At 49.8% G+C, this 21151-nt stretch overlaps 5 protein-coding genes across 5 annotated transcripts; 2 read left to right on the forward strand and 3 right to left on the reverse strand.

Moving 5' to 3' along the window:
* Nucleotides 1-166: 166 nt before the first annotated feature.
* On the forward strand, nt 167-2102 carry FPRO_04507 (uncharacterized protein; the record flags this gene model as incomplete). Its single annotated transcript, XM_031230024.1, has 2 exons — nt 167-419; nt 469-2102. 2 exons carry the CDS (start codon nt 167-169, stop codon nt 2100-2102), a joined length of 1887 nt encoding a protein of 628 aa, XP_031080203.1.
* A 192-nt stretch (nt 2103-2294) lies between these two features.
* FPRO_04508 (uncharacterized protein) lies at nt 2295-5249 on the reverse strand (the record flags this gene model as incomplete). The annotated part of the gene is made up of 5 exons (XM_031230025.1): nt 2295-2854; nt 2910-3448; nt 3503-4224; nt 4272-5006; nt 5067-5249. The coding sequence occupies 5 exons, from the start codon at nt 5247-5249 to the stop codon at nt 2295-2297; spliced, it is 2739 nt and encodes a 912-aa protein (XP_031080204.1).
* A 2772-nt stretch (nt 5250-8021) lies between these two features.
* FPRO_04509 (uncharacterized protein) lies at nt 8022-9654 on the reverse strand (the record flags this gene model as incomplete). Its single annotated transcript, XM_031230026.1, has 2 exons — nt 8022-9290; nt 9343-9654. The coding sequence occupies 2 exons, from the start codon at nt 9652-9654 to the stop codon at nt 8022-8024; spliced, it is 1581 nt and encodes a 526-aa protein (XP_031080205.1).
* A 529-nt stretch (nt 9655-10183) lies between these two features.
* On the forward strand, nt 10184-10618 carry FPRO_04510 (uncharacterized protein; the record flags this gene model as incomplete). Its single annotated transcript, XM_031230028.1, has 2 exons — nt 10184-10297; nt 10376-10618. The coding sequence occupies 2 exons, from the start codon at nt 10184-10186 to the stop codon at nt 10616-10618; spliced, it is 357 nt and encodes a 118-aa protein (XP_031080206.1).
* A 9003-nt stretch (nt 10619-19621) lies between these two features.
* Nucleotides 19622-20613, reverse strand: FPRO_04511 (putative glycerol-3-phosphate phosphatase (glycerol-1-phosphatase); the record flags this gene model as incomplete). Its single annotated transcript, XM_031230029.1, has 3 exons — nt 19622-20115; nt 20318-20427; nt 20495-20613. 3 exons carry the CDS (start codon nt 20611-20613, stop codon nt 19622-19624), a joined length of 723 nt encoding a protein of 240 aa, XP_031080207.1.
* Nucleotides 20614-21151: the final 538 nt, after the last annotated feature.

Here is a 21151-nt window from a genome sequence, read left to right on the forward strand (position 1 = left end):
ACCACGTCGCTAAGGGGCATGAGCTGCATTCCGACTTACACGGGTAATCTAACAAATCAATGATAGTTAAAAAGACGAGATCCTTCAAGCGCGCGACTTGGAAGACCCCATTGTACTCAGATTCCAGTTTCCCTCATAACAGGCTCATTTTGATTCTTTGACTGAAATGTCAGACTCTGGTAATACCACAGACAGGGAGTCTATACCGACAGAGGCGACTCAACATGAGCCTGAATCTCTCACTCAGCTCAAAAGAAGCCTATTTATTACCGACCCCACGACTGAGTTTGCTGAGCAGTCACACTTGTCGTATCTTATACCGGAGAATACGGATTTAGATCTGGAAGCAACTTTTAAGGATGTTGAGCCTGGGAAGTCAATACTTGATTCAATCAAACGCAGGGATACATTATTCTTCGGTGAGCAACACGCATTCTCTTTCGTCACTGTGTTGCTAACAATCCCCAGACGAGACCGTAAATGTTCTTTTACTTCTCAGAAGTCCCTGGAAAGATGAAGCATCACTCCGCACACACCTCAATCGGCTAGTTATATCAGTCGAAGCCCAGATCGTCAACAGCAAAACCCATGGCAAGGAGAACCCTACAGCAGATACCATCTTCTCAGGTACAGTCCCAGATATTGATGACCCTTTCATTATCGTCGACGGGGGGGATGAGGAAGAGGAAGAAGAAGAGAGTGAGGATAGTGAAGAAAGTGGTGATGATGGCAACCTAAACCAAAGTGTTTTTGCTGTATGGAAGTTACCCGTCTTTTTGAGTCGACCTCGTACGCGAATCTCGGCACCAGCCATCATCTTCACGGCATCTGCGAGCATGAAACCCGAGGTTTCAACTGACCTCATTGGAAAGGGGAGTGGCTATCTTCAGAGCGGTGTGCCCTCTGGTTTTAACCTACTCGAGTCTTTCGGAAGTGATGCTGCACTCGGCGGAGTGAAGCCTCGGTTGTCTGCGCTGCGAGTATCAAGAGTTACACCGGTTACGCGGTCACAAGATGTCACGAAGCATATACGAGCTCTGCCTCAGGTCCAGCACAAGATCTTTCCTGTCGTCCACACGAGAATCCGGTTTTCAAGACCGACTACAGCACCGACCAGCTCAGCCGTGATCGCACTGCTCGAAGTTGACTTTACATCTCATTTCGAATGCGAGGTATCATTAGATCAAATCGAACTTTCAATTCTCGACGCCACTGTGGAAAACCTCAACAATGACGCGGGCATGCAGCTACCTCTTACCTGCGTTTCTCACGATCATATTACGTTCCTCTATCGCATAGCTCCCCGTCAGCACGACGTTACAGTCAAAAACCCCATGCGGGAACTGGACATTAAAATCTCTGCTACTGCTCAGGTCATACCGGGCCGCTGCACGCCCAGTATGAACATGTCATGGTCTACGCAGCTTGACTTTACTCTCCCAGTCAATCCTGGCTATGGATCGGCAACTGCTGGAACTGGCATTGTCCGCGCCCATAGACCATCGCAACTTTCTATCACAGGCCAAGCAGTAAATCCCCTGGTATCGCCATCTATCATTCGCCCAGACGCCCTACCCACTCTCGAGGCTGCCACATCAAACACGGACGCCTCCATTACAGAACTTGGCATAACCATGACCTTCACCGGTCCCTCTGAACCTGTCTACCCGGGCCAGGTCTTTTCTTGGACAGTCTATATTGTAAACCGTGCTACAGAAAAGAGTTCTGCACCTCCTCGCAAACTTGCCCTTGTTGCTATTCCCAAGCGCCGGCGAGGCGAAGTTCGTATGACACGGCCTCCCTCAGTAGGTGGTCGACGAAATGGCGAAAAAGACGTTGCCGATGCGGTCACTGACGAAAACGTACTACACGCATTACAGAAGAACTCATCCATCGAGTCAACTGATGTTGTTTGCTTAAGTGCTGATACCCGTGTCGGTCCTCTTGCCCCGGGAGCTTGTCACGTAGTCGAGCTTCAATTTCTCGCGCTACAAGAAGGCGTTGTAGGCCTCGAGGCCATGCGAGTTGTTGATCTAGGGTCACAGGAACATGTCGATATCAGAGATTTACCAACTATGTTGGTAGAGTCAGCAGCGGCATAAAGGTCTTTGCATTCAAGCCAAATTTGTTCATATTGAGCTATCATATTACCTGTATCGTGTGTCGTATGTCTAATATCATTGCCGAAACAGTATTTCTTATAATGTTCCCAACGCCTTCTAACGATGCTGAAACTCCTGCTGCAATGATGCATGTCCCTCATAAAAACACCGCTATATGTTCCGACAAGTAACTCATAACAGGTCATCTAGGTCGTCATCCCATCCTAGTTTCTCATATATTGACACCGACTTAGCAGGTATGGGCTCAGCCGCCTGATTCTCCATATCTATGTTTTTTGTTTTCATACCCTTTACGGGCGTTGCCAAAAGCTCGTCATCACGAGCAAAAGTGAAACTGACCTTTCTTTTTCGATTCGTGACTCCACTCTGGTTGAACAGGTCGGCAGCGGATATAGTTCGTCGTTCTAGAGAAGGCGAAGAAGGCGGGAATGGCAAAACGTCTTCATCATTCTTAGGCCGACGAATGAAACTCGATCCGGCCTTTGTAGGCGTACTGCCGATCCTCTCAATGTCAGGAGTTGGACTCTGGCGGAAGCCACCCCGCTGTGCTCCTCGGAGACCAGTAGAGGGAACAATAGAGGGAAGGCTTGAAGGAGGAATGACATCTTCAGTGCTCATAATGGGTGTATCTGCCACCTGTGGTTTTGCAAATACATCTCTAAAGCGTGTATTTGCTGGCGTTGCCTTCACAACGGATGCGCCTAGAGAGCTTCTGCCTGGCTTTCTCACTTCTGAGAATTAATGTTAGCCAGAAATACTCGCAAGGTTTGCCACTCAAATACATACTCTTGGCCGAAGAGCCCACTGTTGCTCGCCGCTCAGCCGCTTCAGCCAATGCCTTGCCGACAACTTCGCGGTTAGGTTTCCTCAAAGAAGATATAGCCTCCTTTAGCTCTGCTTCGACTTGAGCCTTTTTGTTAGATTTTGCGTTTTGCAGGTTGGATACACTGCTGCTCCGAGATAATGGCCCACTCTTCCTATTCATTAGATCGAGCTCAGCGTTCAGGGCCGACTTAACCAGAGATGGATCGCTAGCTTCTCGCTTGATTCCTGGCAGAGAAGTGGATGTTGCAGAGCGCATGAGCGCAATCATATTACTGGGACCTCTGGAAACACTTCGCCGCGACTGCTGCTCAGTCGAAAGGGCTCTTTGCAACGTCCTTGTAGGCTGACCTGATAAGGAGCGTTTGGCAACGGCTCCTGGTTTAGGTGAACGCTTGCTTGATGGTCGTTTTAGAACCTTTGGCCTTGTAGGTTTCACAATGACAGGCCCCCCCAATTTACGGTTGATCGAGTCGCACAGCTCTGGGAGCCTATGGGAGAAGCTACCGAAGATAGTCAGTCGTTATCGGGAGATGACAGGGAAACATGAGGCTTACAATGGCACAACGATGTCCACACAAAAGTCTTTCAGAGGCTCCGATGACGCCTTCTGCTGAGATTGACCGTCCGGTGCTTGAGTGATTTGGGAATCTTCTAAAAGCAGCTGCTCGTCGGAAGCAGTAGATTGCCAGATGGTCAATCGATCAGCGTGGACATCTACAAGAACAGGAAGATTATGTTTGCTCCGCTTCTTGGCCGACGGAACCACCGCGTCACCCTGAGATTCAGCAGCACCAGGTAATAGGGGGAGCTGGCTATTTTCCGCACCGTCTGCGAATTTCAGCGGAGTCAATGCCAGGATCTCCAATATGATTATCATCTGAAGCTGAGTTTCTCTCGTGCGAAGCATAGAGGTAAGTGATCGAATTTGTTGAGTGGGAACGTTGGTCTCGTCCTCTTTCAGTTCAGGTTTGTTGGTGGCCCACCACTTTCTGATATGAGCTTCTTCATGTGGATAGAGCCCATCCTTTCCGATCTTCATCTTCTTGGCTCGGCGCTTTCTTTTCGGGCCTTCGTCAGAACTATCCACCACAGTTTTCATCTGGGCTATGAGAGCTGGAACAGTCTCACGATACTTTTTGTCGATTTGGACAGTGGTCAGAACGAATCCTTTCAAGAAGTCGATGAGATCCTCAATATCTAGATTAGCTTCAAGGTCGAGATGGAAAGCAGAACGAGCACGAGAGAGTGGTCCTTTGGCAAAATATGCGAGCGATCCCTGTGTTGATTAGCTATGGTAGCGAAAGCCAAGCTCAAAGGTCTCACCATGGACTTGTACAGCGTCTCGAAATACTGGGTTCTTAAGGTTTCGAATAAGCTTTCCGTAGTCAGCTGCTGGGAAGGCTCCTCGATTATACCAGAGGTTGAAATTGCAGTTGTTGGGCGTGATGACTGGGCCTGCTGCTCGCCTAGGGGTCGTGCCAGTTCTTCTGATCTGAAGGTTGGCGATGGGAGTTTGGAATCTGTGGTTGTAGCAGCTTCCGGGGCTGCTTCTGTTTTCACAGACTCGGCCAATGTCGAAACAGACTGCGACCTGGGCCTTTTGCGGACAAGGGTTTGAATAGCTTCGATGGCCGCTCGTTTGATTTTTTCTTCGCTATGAATGTGCGGGGTGGTGATTACGGAGGGCCCGTATTGGCTTTGAGACTCGGTTCTAGCAGTTGGGCATAAGCGTTCTCGACAGACAGCAGATGCGTCGTCTGCTAGAGCCTCCAAGTCTGCCCAGGGTCCTAGCCTGCATACAACATATACTCCATTGGGTTGTCGCTCAAGAGCGTATACAGCACGACTTGCTTCCTTTCTGGCTAGAAGTACCACGGGGCCAGAGCCCATCCGACTCTCCAAGTCAAGGATCTTGATATGAGACTCGAAGAATCGATACGAAGCGAGATCAACATTAGTAGCGTGAAAATCTATATAGGAGAGAGGTAGACGTTCGCGGGGAAGGACCATTAATGGATAGAGGATGCGAGGCTGGACATTGAGTTTCGGAGGATGAGGCTACATGATGATCACGAATTAGCTGAAGCATTCAACAGTGCCGGAGTCGTATTCGCAAACCTTGATAGCAATCGACGGCTTCAAAAGATGGTCCATGGCTACTGAGTCGGCCCTCTTCCTCTTGTGTCCCTCGGGAGAACGCAGCTCATCTTTGTGATTTGAGCTCCCTTCAGAGCTTGGTGTCAAAATCCTTGACCGCGCTGGACGCGTCGCGTCTATGCCAGCAACGGCAGAAGAGGACATTGAAACGGAAGAAGTATCATGCGGCGGGATCCATCTGAGAATATTCGAATACAATTACAAAAAGAATTGAATCTAGGATATAGCTGCAAAGCTGCAAAAAACGGTTGTTGTTATGATATGAAGTACTCAAGTAGCATGCATTTTATGTGCTAAAGTGGTTTTAATGGGGTGCGTGCACGGGAGCTCCAGATGCCTCTAACTTAGGTAAAGGTACCTAGGTGTATTGGATTGGATGTGACGTATTTGATAGGGAGGTCCCGTCGCGTCGCGTCTTGATTTTAGTGGACAGGCTACCTGGAATAACCTCTAAACACGCTACAGAACTGACAGCACCTCAGCACCTCATTCTCAGAGTGAATGGTCTGTAGAATAGGTATACATCAATTTGCTATTCTTAATTATCCATGAATAGTGATTAATATGGTATCCAAATTGTCCGTTCTCTTCTCTATTGGATATAATCACCGTTGGTGCAAAGTCATGTTCTTTCTTGGAATGTATTTAAAATGTGTTGTCACGCCATGAATTGTTACCGATCTGAAGGACGACATCATGAACCAATCTGGATACTATTGTCATCCAGATCATAGACATCAAGGTACTCATCGATTTGCGGTCAATTTGATACGTATTCAACCCTCTGCTACAGCAAATATTTTAACAGCTAAGTGCCTTATGTTGCTTGAGTTGAGGATACCCAGCAGGTATCCGTACTAATAAGCCTTGTCTGAAGTCATAATCTTTGGACCAAGGATTTTTTTCCTGAGGATGAAACAAGACACACCCAGCTACGATATCAATCTCAGGGCACGTCGTTGCCGTTGAAGATACCCCGGCTATAGCGGTTCTCTGATGATCTTCCATTACTACAAACTCGTATGCAAGTAGAAGTTATCTTGTATATACGAAGTGTCTCGTCCGTGACTTGGCGGAAGCTGACGTCTACAGGATGAATGCCAAGACTCTTACATGATAGCGCATGTGATGTTGGACAACAACGAACGGACACTTATTCAGCTCTGAGCAATCACCAGCGCAAGAGATTTTTGCTAATCCAGGCCTGCCAGGCTCGTAAACGTCAACTTTGCCAGTTCCTAGTGGCTGCAGAGTCACGTTCGACTCTTTGAATCTTACTTAGCCGATACTCTATGGCCACGGCTCTTTGTTCTCGAACATGGTTGGCCATTGATCACCCCACGCGTTACTGCAAGGAACAGGAGGCAAACATTTCTCAAGGTCGTTGTCCCTTACGTTAGCCCAGTTGGGCTGCATTCGATGCCACGGAGATCCTTTTTGACTTTCCTCGAAAACCGGCAAGCCTCCAAACTGTAATCTTGTAAGCGAGCAGACGTTTGATAGCCACCCCAACTGTGCCGTTTATCTTTCGTGCTTTGGGTTGACCAACTGCTTTTAGCAAGGCACTATACGCGTCTTCTGTCATGACTGACTAGTCCGTGGAGGATTCACGGCAAGTTTCTTCTTCTTTTTACCTTGAGGATGTTGCGAGTAGTACAAGGCCCATGTTGAGGCTATCAGACGAAAGAAGTGATTTGAATTCAAGATACATGCCCCATATTTCTACCACCTCATACTCAATTGGCTTGGCTGTGTGTCTACTTAATCGATCCCGTTGCACAAACTCAGCATTTGCAGTGTCGATCCCCCGCGCCAACCCTTTCCCTCGCAGCAGACATGGCTGAAGGTACCGCGTGGTGCGGGGCCGTCATGGGCACAAGAATTTAATCTGGATCTCAGAGAGGGTCATCTGATTGGTTGGGCTCTTCCGTCATAAGTCCAGATTTCGGCGGCCCGGGGCTTTCGTTCGGACTGGCCCGTCCGGGCTGAGACCCGGTTCTCGGGTTTGGGCTAATGTGACCAGAAACAGGAACTGGAGAGCCAAAGGCATTTTCATCGTTCGTTTGAGTCAAGAACAAGGTTTCTGGATAGCGCCATCCAACTAGAACTCGATATGTTACTGCTTTGGGAACCCACCACTTTACAGGACAGGGATGTGGGACACCACCATAACGCTTTTAGGTTCACGACCTTGGGGTCTAAAAACAGCATAACATCGTCAGGGGTGTGCGCTGCGCTTTCTCCGTCTATGGGCTCTCCGTAAACGAGTTTGGTATTCGCTACTTCAAGTTCAGTTTTATGAACATCCTCATACCTGTGGCCAGTCATCGCAGGACTGCATCTACCCCATGGAGGTCTTGCCACTCCATAACTACCAAGTGTCTGCAACATACTATCTTATTTTGAACAAAGTCACTCATGCGACGTAGAGATGAGTTTGATTGAATTGTAGATTCAAGTATATTTCTGCGTTTTCCTAAGTGCTTCTCCATGTGCTGCCAACTCTTCCAGCGGTCATGGCACAGAGGTTTTCCAATGTGGTACCTTCAATGAATGGTATTCTCCTGGCCAAGATCTCGCGCCATTTCCGTGGTAGCTGATCCTCCGTGATCATAATAAACTCCGCTCCCTGTGTACATGCCTGAGCGCCAGCCAGTGCCGTCCTCCCATTACATTAGGGTATGATGCCATTGTATCCATTCATAAAATACCGAAAAGACAGGAACAAAAGAGAAACAAACAATGGTTACTAGCTTTGACAATCGTCAATTTTCTGCTGCTGTGAAGACATTGTGTCTATACTGTACAATGCCCTTGATGAAATAGAAAAGAAATCGCTGTTATGTACAAGTTGCAAGAGGCCGTTGGTGCTGATAGCGGTGTGTCACGACCCGTTTCTGGGCCATGTTTGGACATTTACTTGTCCGAGTATGTGAAGCTGGAGGGCGTCATGTTCATAAAATTGACGCCCTGCTGACTTTGTCCAGGCGATGAATGTGACGATAATGAGGCGTCGTCGGACCAATTGTACTCAGCGTTGCCACCAGCAAAGCCAAAGTAGGTAGGCCCCATTGGGGCACCATAAGAAGGGGTCTGGGGCTGGCTAGAGCACCCCTGTGAAACATAGTTGGGCACTTGGCTTGAGGTACCAGGAACCTCGAACTCACTGGGGTATGGCGCCAGTCCTGGTGTCACCAGAGGTTCATCCGCCACGGCGACCTGATATACAGACTCGTTGCTGTACAGTTGATCCATGACACCTGGTGTAGTGGGTGGAGTACGCAGAGTTGGGTCGTGAACGGCAAGATCCATTGGGTACTTCTCTTCGTATGCTACTGAGCTAGCCGGAGTGGCCTCGCACAAGCCTTGCTGGTTTGCTACGACAGGTGTGTTAGGGGTGGGTGGTGCGATTGTTGCAGCAGTCTGGAAGTTAGGGGAGCGGTTAAGCTGCATGAGAGCCTCGGGGTTTCTTTCAAAATAGGGGCTTCTCGGGCCACCACAGGGTTTGCTGATACGGCCAACGCCAGTCGCGGAAGCAACACGACGCATTGAGTGGCCAGCGTCTGCCCTTCTTCCCATGTCGAATCCAGTTCTAGGACCACTTGCTGAGTAACTGCGCGAGGCATTGATGGCAAGTTGAGGTGGGCGCCTGTTTCGACGAGATGCAATATCCATCGAAGGGGAGGGCTTCAGACCCATAGAGGGCTGACTAGTGTGGTCCACAGCAAGGCTGTTGCTGGAGTAAACATATTGCTCCTGAATAGGGGATGTGGACAGGCGAGGGAAGCACTGCTGGGGTAATGAAGGGGTAGGCTCATCATCCTCGTTTGGCACAATCAACTGAGGATTCTGACTGTAAGAGGGCAGAGATGCGTTGAGAGATACGGATACAGGCTCTGGTGTAGGCTGAGAAGATAGATTTGGGGATGAGCCGACACCAAAATCGGAGTGGCTAGCATCATTCTCGCTTTCATGCTCAGGACTTGATACGTCTGTCGACCGGATTTCGAGAGGGCGAGGGGCTGGGAATGGAGCGCTGGAAACAACCCGATCAGAGAGATGGTCGTCGTCTGAGTGGACACCAGAGTCATTGGAAGTTGTGTCTTTGTCCATTTTCTGTTTCGCCGCGTACTCGCGGATGTTCTTCTCCTTCTTCTCCCTTGCTCGTCGGTTTTGGAACCAGTTCTGCGAGTTTGTTAGTAATTTCGATACAGGTTTCTCAAAATTCAACACCGACATTAATACGGGCATTGTCTACTCTCATAGACTCAGCCAGTGCCTTCTTGGTAGTGCTGTTGGGCTTGTGGTTCTTCTGAAACTCGGCCTCAAGGATCTCGACCTCCTCTTTAGAGAGTCGAGGCTTTGTCTCAGTTGTTCTAGACATTTGGTGATGATGTAGGAGATGTCCCTGGTGAGCATTGTAAAGTTCCATTGATTCAGGGAGGTAAGCCGCATAACTTGGTAGTTGTTGAGAGTATCTGGGGTATTGGTGGGCAGCGCTCTGGTAGCCCCAGCCAGACCACTGCGGTTGGTGGTGGTATGAACCCATGTTCTCCATCACTGGCTTTTATTCAGGAATGTAACAGGCGAGTTGGCGGTAATGATTGGAATGAAGAATGCAGACCCGCGTGTAAGTCAGGGTCAGGTTCTGTAAAGCTTGATATCTTAAGCGTATGAACGAATGGCAGATCGATTTCTTGTCGATTACAAGTAAAGAGTGACTTGGTCAGACTGGCTAGGCAATATCAAATAGAAGAAAAGAGAGTGAGGAGGTCGTGGGTGATCAAGTTGCGTTAGGTGGCGGAACAAGTCGTCTTTTGAAGAACCGTTGTTAAGGCAAGGCAATCCAGGCAAGCGAGAAGAGTACCGCAATGGTGAGACAAAGGTCAGTCAAACTGACCTCTTAAGGATGAAGTAGACGAAGGAGGTTCTTAGTCGGAAGGGAAAGCAATGATGGAGATTTGGAGGGGTGTGCGAGGGTAAAAGAAGGGAACGACCTCTTCACGTTGTACACAGCTTGAGGGGCCCTTGAAAACACCGGCAGTCATTTTGGCCCGTCATGGTAAACTGTCTGCAAGATGGCGTGTGGGTTCTCACCCGAGGGAGCTGGAGTCGAAAAGAAGCAATCAGACCCCTGGATCCCAACATGGCCGGGGGAGGAGATCACATCGCGGCGAGATGTCTTGTCATGGGTAGAGCAGGGGCTCCAGGCACACACGCGAAGAATCAGCACCAGAGCCTAGGTTGCTGTGCTCTGGCCAGGTACCTAGAGCAACTTTGGGCTCAGGTTCCGGGCTGCGGGCCCAAGAGCTGGAGGCTCGCCCACCGACCTCATCCCTGCATTCAACCCCTGTCCACCCTTCCCAACGACAAGGCTACGCGAGAGTTTTGTTTTAGGCGTGCGCCGGGGGCCCTTGTGGGCACCTCCATGCTGCAGTGGGCACCGCAAACGAGGGAGCGCTCCGCGCCGGTCTGTGCTGCCGTCGTGGCGGCGCCTTGTCCACGCTCGTTGATCCACAGCTCTGTTATCCCTCCGAAGCATCCCTCGGAGGGCTTGAAGTCACCGTTCTGGCGGGATTGGGTCAGCGGGTCCTGCGTTCGCCTGTCTTGACTGTGAAAGGGAATAGCTGTTGTGGACCTACGCCTAAAGAAGATGCAAGAGCTGCCACAGTGGAGTCCACGCTGGATCTCGCACTTAGCTCGAGGGGTTGATGCAAGTTGGTAGGGCCGGGTCCCAGGGAGGCGACGCTCCAGTTTCTGTGCCTTGACCTTGTCTCATTCGGCCAACTGTTGGTGTTTTCGTTGTCGTTGACATTGCCTTTCACCGTTGCTCATCCATGTTAGGTGGTGATTGACTCTGTGAGACGCACAATCTCGTATCGTACTAGCATTGCCCAGAAGTCTAAACAAAAGATGACCTTGCCAGAATAAGGGCCGATATTCAGTCAGATCAAGATTATGTCCATTTCTCTGATGCATTTGTGATGCTTGGGTGCAGATGCTTGGTGTTCGGCCTGGCTTCCTCAGAAATGCCAATTGTCGGCGATAACACGCAATCGCTCCGTGAGGCCATTCATGCATGAGTTGAACTGTGAATTAAGCGAATTGAGTCGGCGTAGTCAAATAAGCTCCGGGCCCGAGAAGTCCAGAAGTCTTAGATTGGGCCGGAAGGTATCGTGAAGAGGCAAGTAGATCGTACCTAAGTCCCCCTGTACGAGGACCGCCGGCCCAGCGCTTACAGCGTGCTGTTGTTGAAGTCGTCAGTCCCCAGCCAATCATGCCCTGTCAACAGACCTCTGCCATTGGCCTGGGCTTTCTTTCATGCAGTCCCGAAGAGCTGGGAGGTGAGATGAGGCAGGTAGGTATACCCCGAAAGACTTACCTTTTACGCCGTACCCTACTCGGGCTTGTGAGGGAAAGACGTTATCCTAAAACAGATTATGCTTTCCATTTCTAGCTTCCAGCTTGCCACTTCACGGCCACCTTCTCCGTGATTACTCAAAAGTATCCAAAAGGTACTAAGGCAGGTAGGTCAATATCTACCTACTAACCTACCTACCTCCTAACTCCAATGGAAGTGACTGTGGCCTGCCTTTTTGGCGCTTGCTTCTCTGCTCGGTATACAAGGGCTTTCTCAATTCACATTGGTCCATCTGAAGTCCACATATTCATCACCTCTTGTCTTTCATCATGGCACACAAAGATCAAATGGCAGATTGAGTGTCCAGCTTGTACGACGTTGTCTTTGTCACATCCGCTGGTGGCGGACGGCATAATAAGCTCATTTATTAGCTGTGCAACCACATTATCACATCACACCAAATCGACAATTGCCAACAAGCCCTGCGGAGAGAATTTGCGATCCTGCAGCCTTGTTTGTTAGTTTGCCATTGAGGTTGTTCACACCAAGCAGGTCGTGACCATCCAAGTCGCCGAGTCAAAAAGTTTCCCCAAATCAGACTGAACCATTTGACGGCGAACGACTTAGATGATACTTCAACAATCCACGTACCACCCCTGCACAAGGAACTGCAGGTAGGAAAGTCCCGACTCGGTCTGGATATTCATCTTTGCCATCGCTTTGCAGAGCTGAACAACGTCGAGTGCATATATAGTATGGCGAATGTAACCTTGGCTATTCAGCTTGCCAATTCTCACATCCATGTAAATCCTCTTCTGCGCATTTGCATAGTCGAAACAAATGACAGCTCTGAGTGGTGCTACAACCGAACATCCTTCCTCGCCGTTGGCATCCCTCGCGTACAACCCCTTCTGTCTATATCGGGTACTGCAACTTAGTGTGTCCCCAAGAGGCGTGGTACGATCGACAGCAAGACGAGGGATTGCGTGAAGTTGTGTAAGCGGCTTGAACACTACGTCTGTAGTGCGCTCTGGTTCCCAGCAAGGTGGTTCAGTCGGCTCTCTGCATTCTCAATCTCAGGAGAACACTGTGTCTTTGTGACGAGTTCCAGTCTACAAGGAACATCTGGCTCAGATGCGACTGTTCCGACTTTGTCATACAGGCACTGTTTGGTCTATCTTTGCCTTCTGATATCAAACATGTCATCAAGCCAAGTGAAGTTCGCTCAGCGCTACAAGGCACGCCACGACCGGTGAAAATGTGAAAAGGGTGCGAGGGAGCGAGGGAGCGTGAGCGGTTGGCCATTAGCGGGCCCGGCCGCAAATTGCGCACCTGCAGGAAGGTGACGCCAGGGCACTACAAAGAGATTGGGGATGTGTCTGTCAACGGTCTTGAGAGGCCAGGAGGATGCGACTCTCAAGCTTCAAGAACCTGTCCAGCCATGGTTGTGACATGTATGTAGTCGCCAGCGAGTCGATCCTAGCCCACGATGGGGTCACCAGCCAGAGTTTACGAATCAACGGCATGGATAAGCGACAATTCAGGCCAGCTGTAAGTCTCGCCAGAGGCGGGTCACCGGAAACGCAACTGCTCAGGGATGGAAACAAACCAAGCTTTCCAAAACTGGCAGGGTTTCAACGCTGAGCGCACGGTGCCTATCCTAGGAAATGATATATCGAAGCAACGAATTTGAGTGTAGCATCGCAGCACAGTAGCACCGTCATTGTGCTTCCCATTGACGAAAATGCACCAATATGAAAGTTACACGGACCCGACTACGAATGCTTGATACAGGGCCAAAAAGTTATTTATCACAACCAAACAGCGGAGTCCTTCCATAACCAGGTTGCTATCTACAGAAGTTTTCAGTACTGAGAGTGCTGATCATTTCGAGCACCGCACGTGAGTGAGTTGAAATTGAGAGACAGATTTTGTTGTTTATTATCAGCATGCCAAACTGATATTCTCAGGTCTTTGGTCACTGTATCGGTGCAGTGGGTCGCACACTCATTTTCAACATCACAGCACCTCCACTTCTCAGGTACGACGGGGTGGGGTTGAGCCAGAATGAAGTTCACGGCAAAGCCGAAGAGAACGGTCTCGACTCACTAATAAGCAAACTCGTATGTATGTACCTGCACCCGCCTGAGCGGCTTGTGGGAGACCGCGTCACTTTCTTTCTTGCTGTTGTCTTCTTCGAGATTCACCGCAGACCGCGAATTGCTTCAGCGGAGGCTCTTTGCTTGCGAACGAGGATCAAAATCTTTCTTGATATGCTTTGTGCATGTTGCAGGCATTTTCCTGGCGGATGATCTACATAAGATGTGCACCATTATGCCCCCAGATACTGGTCTAGGAAATGATTAGCTCTTCAGTGCGGGGGTTACTTGACAGAAAACCAGGATCTCGGATACGATGTACTCCAGAACCTGTACATGCACTACGATATATTGTGCATTAACGTCAGGTGTTCAGAGTGCTTTGGAAACCATGGCAGATTCTACACACTTTGCGGTGATTTCCGATGAAGTGAGGACACCGGGGAATCTCCAACATGAAAAGTCAAGGGCCTGGGATTCCAGAAGCGATCTGAAAGTGACTACATGGTCTTTGCTGTCGGGAAGAAGCCGTCCCGATACTGGCAGGGGCCGATCTTGTCGATCACTTTTGGACGGGTCACTTCGACTTTGCGGCTCTGAACCGTCATAAAACTGCATGTCTGATTGTTGTCGTCAACAACGGCCTAAATAAGTAGCGACCTTGCTCAGTAGTTAAGCACAATCGAGCCAAAACAGAAAGCCGTGGTGGTTGCTACGATACAATCCTTTCCCAGCTGAGTACACACAAACACCCGCGGGACACTGTTCCCATTCGACCTGCGATTACAGTCTGAAGCCCAATTTGTCTTCGGCACTTAGATACTGAGGACGTCACGTACTGAATCGAGTATAGTGTCCTTGTCGATATGCATGCATTTCCGACCACAGGCTGCATGAATCCCTGGTCATCCTTCAGACAAGACCGCTGGCAGCCTGACACGAGGTTACCCTTGTAAGAGGTCCTGGTCAGAAGCAGATCCGAGCATTTTCGGGGTCGCTGTTTACCAGAGATTCAGAATTATCAGAGATTGCCTTCGCTTACCACGTCCGGGCACTAGATCCGCGGCCCGCACATATCTTCCTACGACTTCAAGGGGTGCAGGAATACAGGCGATGTTTCGAGTGAGAAAAACGTACGATTTAAACATCTACCCAGGAGCACTAATAACAGGGCTAGTTCGTCGCCGTTTTGATGCTTTATCTGAAAGTGCTTATCAGGCGTCCGCCTTGAGCGTTGAGCAAGCATAACGGCTGCCTCATCAGAGACAATGTCTCAGAATCTGCTGCGGAGTGCAGAGTTGCGATTGGTCAGCGTGCTAGCGCCTCTCAGGAGGCCCGCAGAAACCAAGGCTTAGCGCAGACGGGGCGGAGGCTGGCTTGGAAGACCTACCTTACGCTAAGTACCAACAAGTCACTCCATGCCCGTTGAGCACGGCTAGAGAATGGATCATGACCGAGCTCTGCCCCTGAAGGAAGAAAAAAACCCCTTCTCAGGAGGTCCTCGAAACTGAACAGTTGGACTAAACTAAGCTTTTAGAGGGGAAAGTTGAGGTGTTGAGCCCACCGAATACATATATGTATCTAGGGTGCGGATCGACTCCTGATGCAATCATGATCTACTGATGATCCTTCAGTACGGCATGTTATATTACAGCATTCGGCACCGCAGAATCGATGGACAGGTTCAACGAGGATTGGGTATTGGGCGGCCGAACAGAGGCAGGGTTGGATTGCTAGAGGTCCTAGCGAGAGTTACCAGTCCTCTGGAAAGCTCTAGGCCGTGGCAAATCTACCACGTTAACGATTGGAGCACTCGTGGCCTACTCATACAACAAGCAAGCGAAGGTTCAGATCCGATGCCCCTGTCACTGGGGCTTGGGTCTAACTTCAACTTAATCCCCATGTCCCATCGTCTCGGTAAACCGGTGGTCTATTGGAGAATCTTCAAACCTCTTTGCATGACGGGTGCTGAACCTTGTCATGAGAACTGCCAGTGACTTAACTTACATACTAAGTTGCAGGCTTCTCACTGATGAGCTTCGGCTGCCCGGTGCAATTTAAGAAGAGGTCGGCCTACTAATCGCAAACTGGTGGTCTAGCTCTGCACTTTCAATGGCTACAACTTCGATGACACAATGATCGATGCTTCGATGTCAGCTATGCCGTCAAGGAAAGTCAAAAACGTGTTGTTTTGATGAGGAATTGTTCACCTATCAATGTGCTAAAGTTTTCCTTGATGCCGGGCAAATAACACAGCTGTACCTAGGTATTCATACGCTTGTGTCATGGCCAGAGTCATGAACAGTAAGGGTATATTGAACCGGAATCACTGTCGAACATGCAGAGCTCCAGGATCATGGATGAATCGAGCTACGAGCTACTACATCCATACATGCATGCCAACGACGAGACTGGTCAGCATAGGTCCCGAAATGGGCTCTTGAACGGCGAACAGGGGTCATGTTGTTTCTCGTCTGGTCGAATAAGGCCAGAAGCGGATCCATTCAACACGTGGCCGGCGAGTCCTGGCGGTCTTTGCTATTCCTTTCTAGGATTCCCAGGCTACCTTAGCGCTTAGCCCTGTACTGTAGGTGCTGGGCTGTTTCTGGGGGAGGCTTGCAGTGAGGCCGGCCGTGGTCAATTCGAACGCTGATATCAAGCAGAAAGCTCAGGAATCCGCCTGTACTGAAAAAGCAAGTCTGGCAAAGAGCAAAGATCTCTTCTGAGAGGCAGCCATGGATATGCCATGTCTTTAATAACCTAGCAGCAGTTCACCAGTCCAAGCAACCGACGCAATCCGCCGTCGGTAGCCTAGCTGCTGGGGTCAAGCTTATCAGACTCTGAATCATCGCATAGCGACACTGGTGTTAGATTCTCTAGTAAGCTAATGAAGCAAGCTCTTGTCGTCGAGTGGGGACTGGATGGAGGAAGAAGGCAGAGCGAGACCCCAAACCAACTTGAATAGCGCCCACTACGTAGTCTAGGTAGTGTGTCCTGGTACCAGTATCTTACTGCTGTACACTTCTCCGGGGATAACAGTTTTTCATGGGCCTCGACCAAGCTTGTTGATACTCCGTATATTGACCAATCATGACGTGTCTTCAACGTATGCCATAGTGACCTGTCGCTCACTGAGCACCGCAAAGGCCTCTACTCCAATAATTTTCAGACATGATGGCTCTAGGGGCTGCCTCAAAGGCCGGTCAATATGACAAAGAGCATATTTTTGTTTGCTTTTTCAGTCCCCCTCTGGCAGTCCTTTCTTCTACGATGTCAGATAATGATGTATTTTTTCTTCTCTCTTTCTTTTTCCCTCTTTGAAGGGGCCGCCAGCCTTCGGTTCTCGAAACGCGCCATTTACAAAGCAGGAGTGGAAATATTTATGCAGGAATAAGGAGTCCAAGATGGTGTGTAATACATTTCAGAATTCGTCGCTTCTTATTAAGGGCAGCAAAATTCATGAAACAACAAAGAAATGTGTTTTGTTGGTATCTGGACCGTCTTTCGTGGCTGGATAAGACACTCGAGCTTAGAGGGGATCCAATCTCATTTGAGCCAGCCACGATCACGGACTAAGATCCAAATCGAGAGTGCGTCTAGGGCGTTTGCATAGGTAGCGGATGACTTTCCAGGGTATTGGTGCTCGGCCCAGGAACGTAAAGCGCCAATAACCCGGGTTCTCGCGGGGCGGTATAATGGCAGCGAACTTGTGGGAGAGAAAAGGAATTCTGGCGTCCTCCTTCTATGATACTATCCAGCCCCTGCCAGCTGAACATTCTGCTCTGCTGCTTAGGCTGTTAGCCTGCCTGCCTACCTGCCTATATTATGGCCATTATTATCTTGGCCGCCCTCTCCGACACCGTGGATTCGATATCCCGTTGAATCCTACCGGAAGATCTCCCTTTGTTTCCACGGTGGGATATGATGGGTCCTTCAGGGAAACCCTTGTCTCAAGTAAAATAATGACAGGGGGGCTCGCGAGTCGTAATCACAACACCATGGACTTTGTTGACTTGACGCAGTTTCGAATCACCACTCCCTTCGCCTTGCCTGAAGTTTGTTCCGGACAGTAGTGGCACAGCGGACAGTGGAAAGAAAAGCCACCGAGTCAGCCTCCATATCACTACCCGCCCTTTGCGAATCAGAGTTATCACGACAGTGACACTGGGCGTACGGGACCTTGCAGGAATCACCCGTAGCCCTGACATGGCACGAAAACATAGAAGATTGGTCTGGCAAAGACAGCTGTTCATGCTTGAACAGCTTATAGACCGAGTGCTTCCGGCGTGCGGAAATCACGGCAAACCTGCCATGCAGTACGACAGACTGCGGAATTGCGGTTCCTGTCACCTCACCTGTCAACTGTCACTTTGGTAAGTATGTTGTCCAACCTCACAAGAGCTTTTCATAGATCTTTGATGCTATTCTCGTCCTCGCTGGCCTCATACCCCTCTGCATATAATAACAAACACTTGCTTGCTTGCTGCCTTATCGTGGCACAAATTCTCCCTCAAACAAACACAGAGGTTTTGTTAGCTTGGTCTCCTTGCTTTGGTCCACTTGAACCGGACCGCCATTCCCAGAAGGGAACAATCGTTTCCGTACGCTGCCTCTCGGCGCGAACTTGTAGTTGATGATAAAAGTTGATTATTATAGAACGAAAACGCCGCCAAGTTGATACCGCCACAGATCTGGGTCAGGGACTCTGCTGGCATGTTTCCTGCGACACCGGCGGTTTCGTGAGAGCTCCTCACGCTGCGTGGAGTGTTGATTGTGGACTCTGTAGACGACATTGTCTTCAACCTTTTTTTGTCTTTCCCCTTTTCTTTCTCTCTTTTGCTTTGTTTGTCTTCAACAAGACGCGTCAGGGGTAAGGGGCTTCGATGTTTCTGACTCAGTACTCTTGTAGTGTGTCAATTTGGCCTCGTAGGCCAAGCCAAGACAAGACAAGGCAGAGTGGAAGCGAAAAGTTTTGACACTGCCATCTCTCGCATTATTAACGATACCCTTAGCCATACATGCACAATCTATCGCTCTCTCTGTGAGAAATTACACTCTTCCCCGCTTCAACGGGCGACGGACTTTGTAAGTCTGCCCTTGGGCTACTTGGCTCAAGACCCACCAGAGGAAACGGTGCGATGACAGGTGACAACCGAGACATGTTCATGGAGTCCCGATGCTGAAGGCCTGAAGAATTTCACCGTGCTAAATCGATAGCTAAGGTAAATGCTATAGCGTGGAGACCCGCGACCGCTGAGCGCGCTTGACAGTGGTTGTCGTTAGCCTGCAAGACGCCAGATGTTTCGCCCGGGTCAGGTAGCGCAACTAGACACGAGAGGAGGGAGAGTATAGATTGATGCCGAGAGGTCATGTCTGAAAGGACAAAGGATGGCCAAGAAACGTCTCAGTTGAGGGCTGCCTTTGTGGAGATGGGAGTGTGAGAGGGTGCGGTTCCATTGGCGACAGACAATAGAGTACTATGTAGTTACTGTCATGTCTTGAACTGACAAAGACTTCACCGGGGATCCTTTCTTTGTTGCAGAGTCTCCCTTGACACGATCGAGTGCGTGATTTCTGCACATTGACGGAATATCTTCACTGAGTCTCATCTGCAGGTCTTCAGCTGTGTCGCTTTGGCGTGTCGATCATCATGTGCCAGATCGTGATTAGGATCTCCATCTCCATCCCCATAATACAGTAGTATCTAGGGAGCGACAAAGGAAATCAGATCAAGAAACAAGTACATATGCATGTACCCAGGGAGAGGAAGAGTGATGATGTCAATATGCCCTTTTCAGGGCGATCGTCTTTCGCCTATCTCTTTTCTAGGGAACGATCCCAGTTTCATCTCTGGATCTATTGGCTAAATGTTCCATCGTCATGATGAAATCAAGTGGTTTTTTTACACATCTCCCTCACGGCTCCATGTCCCTCACCCTTCCTCCCTCCCTCCCTCCCTCCCTCCCTCCCTCACTCACTCACTCGCTCACTCGCCCTCACCCACCCACCACAGTTCCACCATGAGCTCCGCTGGTGCACCGAATGCCGAGGCTCAATTATATTCGGAGCGCATTTGAAATCCCGATAGTCACCTTTCCGCCCTCGCTCCGAAGTACCTTGACTGAAGAGAGGTCTCGAACGACCCAGTCTGGTTCTGCAGCGATGACCTGCTCAACGGTATGGCTAGTTACCAGGCCGAGAACTTTGCAGCCTGCTGCTTTCCCTGCGCGGATTCCTGCTGGGCTGTCCTCGAGGACGAGGACCTGGGCGTCCTCCGCCTGCAGACCGAGACGCTCACGGCCGAGGCGGTAGCAGGCGGGGTCAGGTTTACCATTCTCAACGGACTCTGCTGTGACGAGGTGATTCGACGGCGGTGTGGGCAGGTCTCGAGCACGCAGCCATCCGGTGACGAGAGGGACGGTGCCCGAGGTGACGATCGCCCATGGGCTAGATCTGGCGATAAGTGCTTCTAGCATGGAACGGGCGCCAGGTATCTCGACAGCCTCGTGGCCGTGGTACTTGGGTAGACGTCCTTCCATGTCACGTACATCTGGGAAGTGATCAGCGGTCGCTCGGCCTAGCTAGCTATGATAGTCTCGTTACATGGGGGCATGCCCGGCCTCGCCAGCACATACATGGCCGCCAGGATATATCCTCAAGTGAGGTTTTGCGTCTGACATGTCCATGCATATTCATGTGTTTGTGGGCTTTGCCATGCTTGCTGTGGCTGGGGTGTTGCTTTTATCACTTACAATCCCAGTTCGCCTTTTCAGGTGCGAGAATCTTGAGTATGTCGATGCTTCGTCGCCCATGAGAAGTCTCAAGGATAACTTCGGGAGCAACGCCTATTTCGTTCCCAATTCTTTGCTTGGTTAGTCACTCACTCGGGTTGGCCGCGTAAGACGTGAGGTGGGTGCGGCTGCACTTACGTCTCCCAGTGCTTCACTACTGCGTCCGTGGAGTCGATGATGGTACCATCCATATCGAAGAGAAACCCGTCAAATGCAAGCTCCTGCGGGGGCAGGCTGTAGTCCGGAGTTGATCCCATTGTATCCTCTGAGCAAAGTATCTGGATGAACAAGGTGGTGGCTGCAGAGTCTGACAGAATGAATTGGAGGTTGCTTTTGGTGATTGTCTTGTCACGAAAATGCAATAGGCTTTTATGATTCCAACGTATGTCTTTCTCGCGGTATCGCTTAACTTGTATAATATGAAAAAGTTTGCAGTCGCTCTGATGTAGGGTGTTTATAAAGGATGAATCCAAGCTGTTACTTGGTGGCTAGGTGTCTGTTTTGGGCAACTCCGCATGGGGGGGCTAGGTACCTTGAGTGGGGAAGTCTATCAAGAATCATGAGTACCTGTTATGGAATAGATGATGGCATATTGTTCCAACTTTTGGCCTTTTTCTGCTGGTGAACATATACTTAGCTCATCAGTGCTATCTTTTCAGTCTATCCGAAATGCCCCCTTCGACTCCATTGTATTTGAGACATTGCATGCAAGTGACCCCGATAGTTTCAGTGTAACGTGTAAAGTTCCGCAATGCTTCAGTCGTCAAAAGTCAGTGTAATACAGCAGAAAGGAAG

The sequence above is a fragment of the Fusarium proliferatum genome, assembly GCF_900067095.1.
Source record: "Fusarium proliferatum ET1 genome assembly, contig: FPRO_scaffold004, whole genome shotgun sequence".
NCBI classification, from domain to species: Eukaryota; Fungi; Ascomycota; class Sordariomycetes; order Hypocreales; family Nectriaceae; genus Fusarium; species Fusarium proliferatum.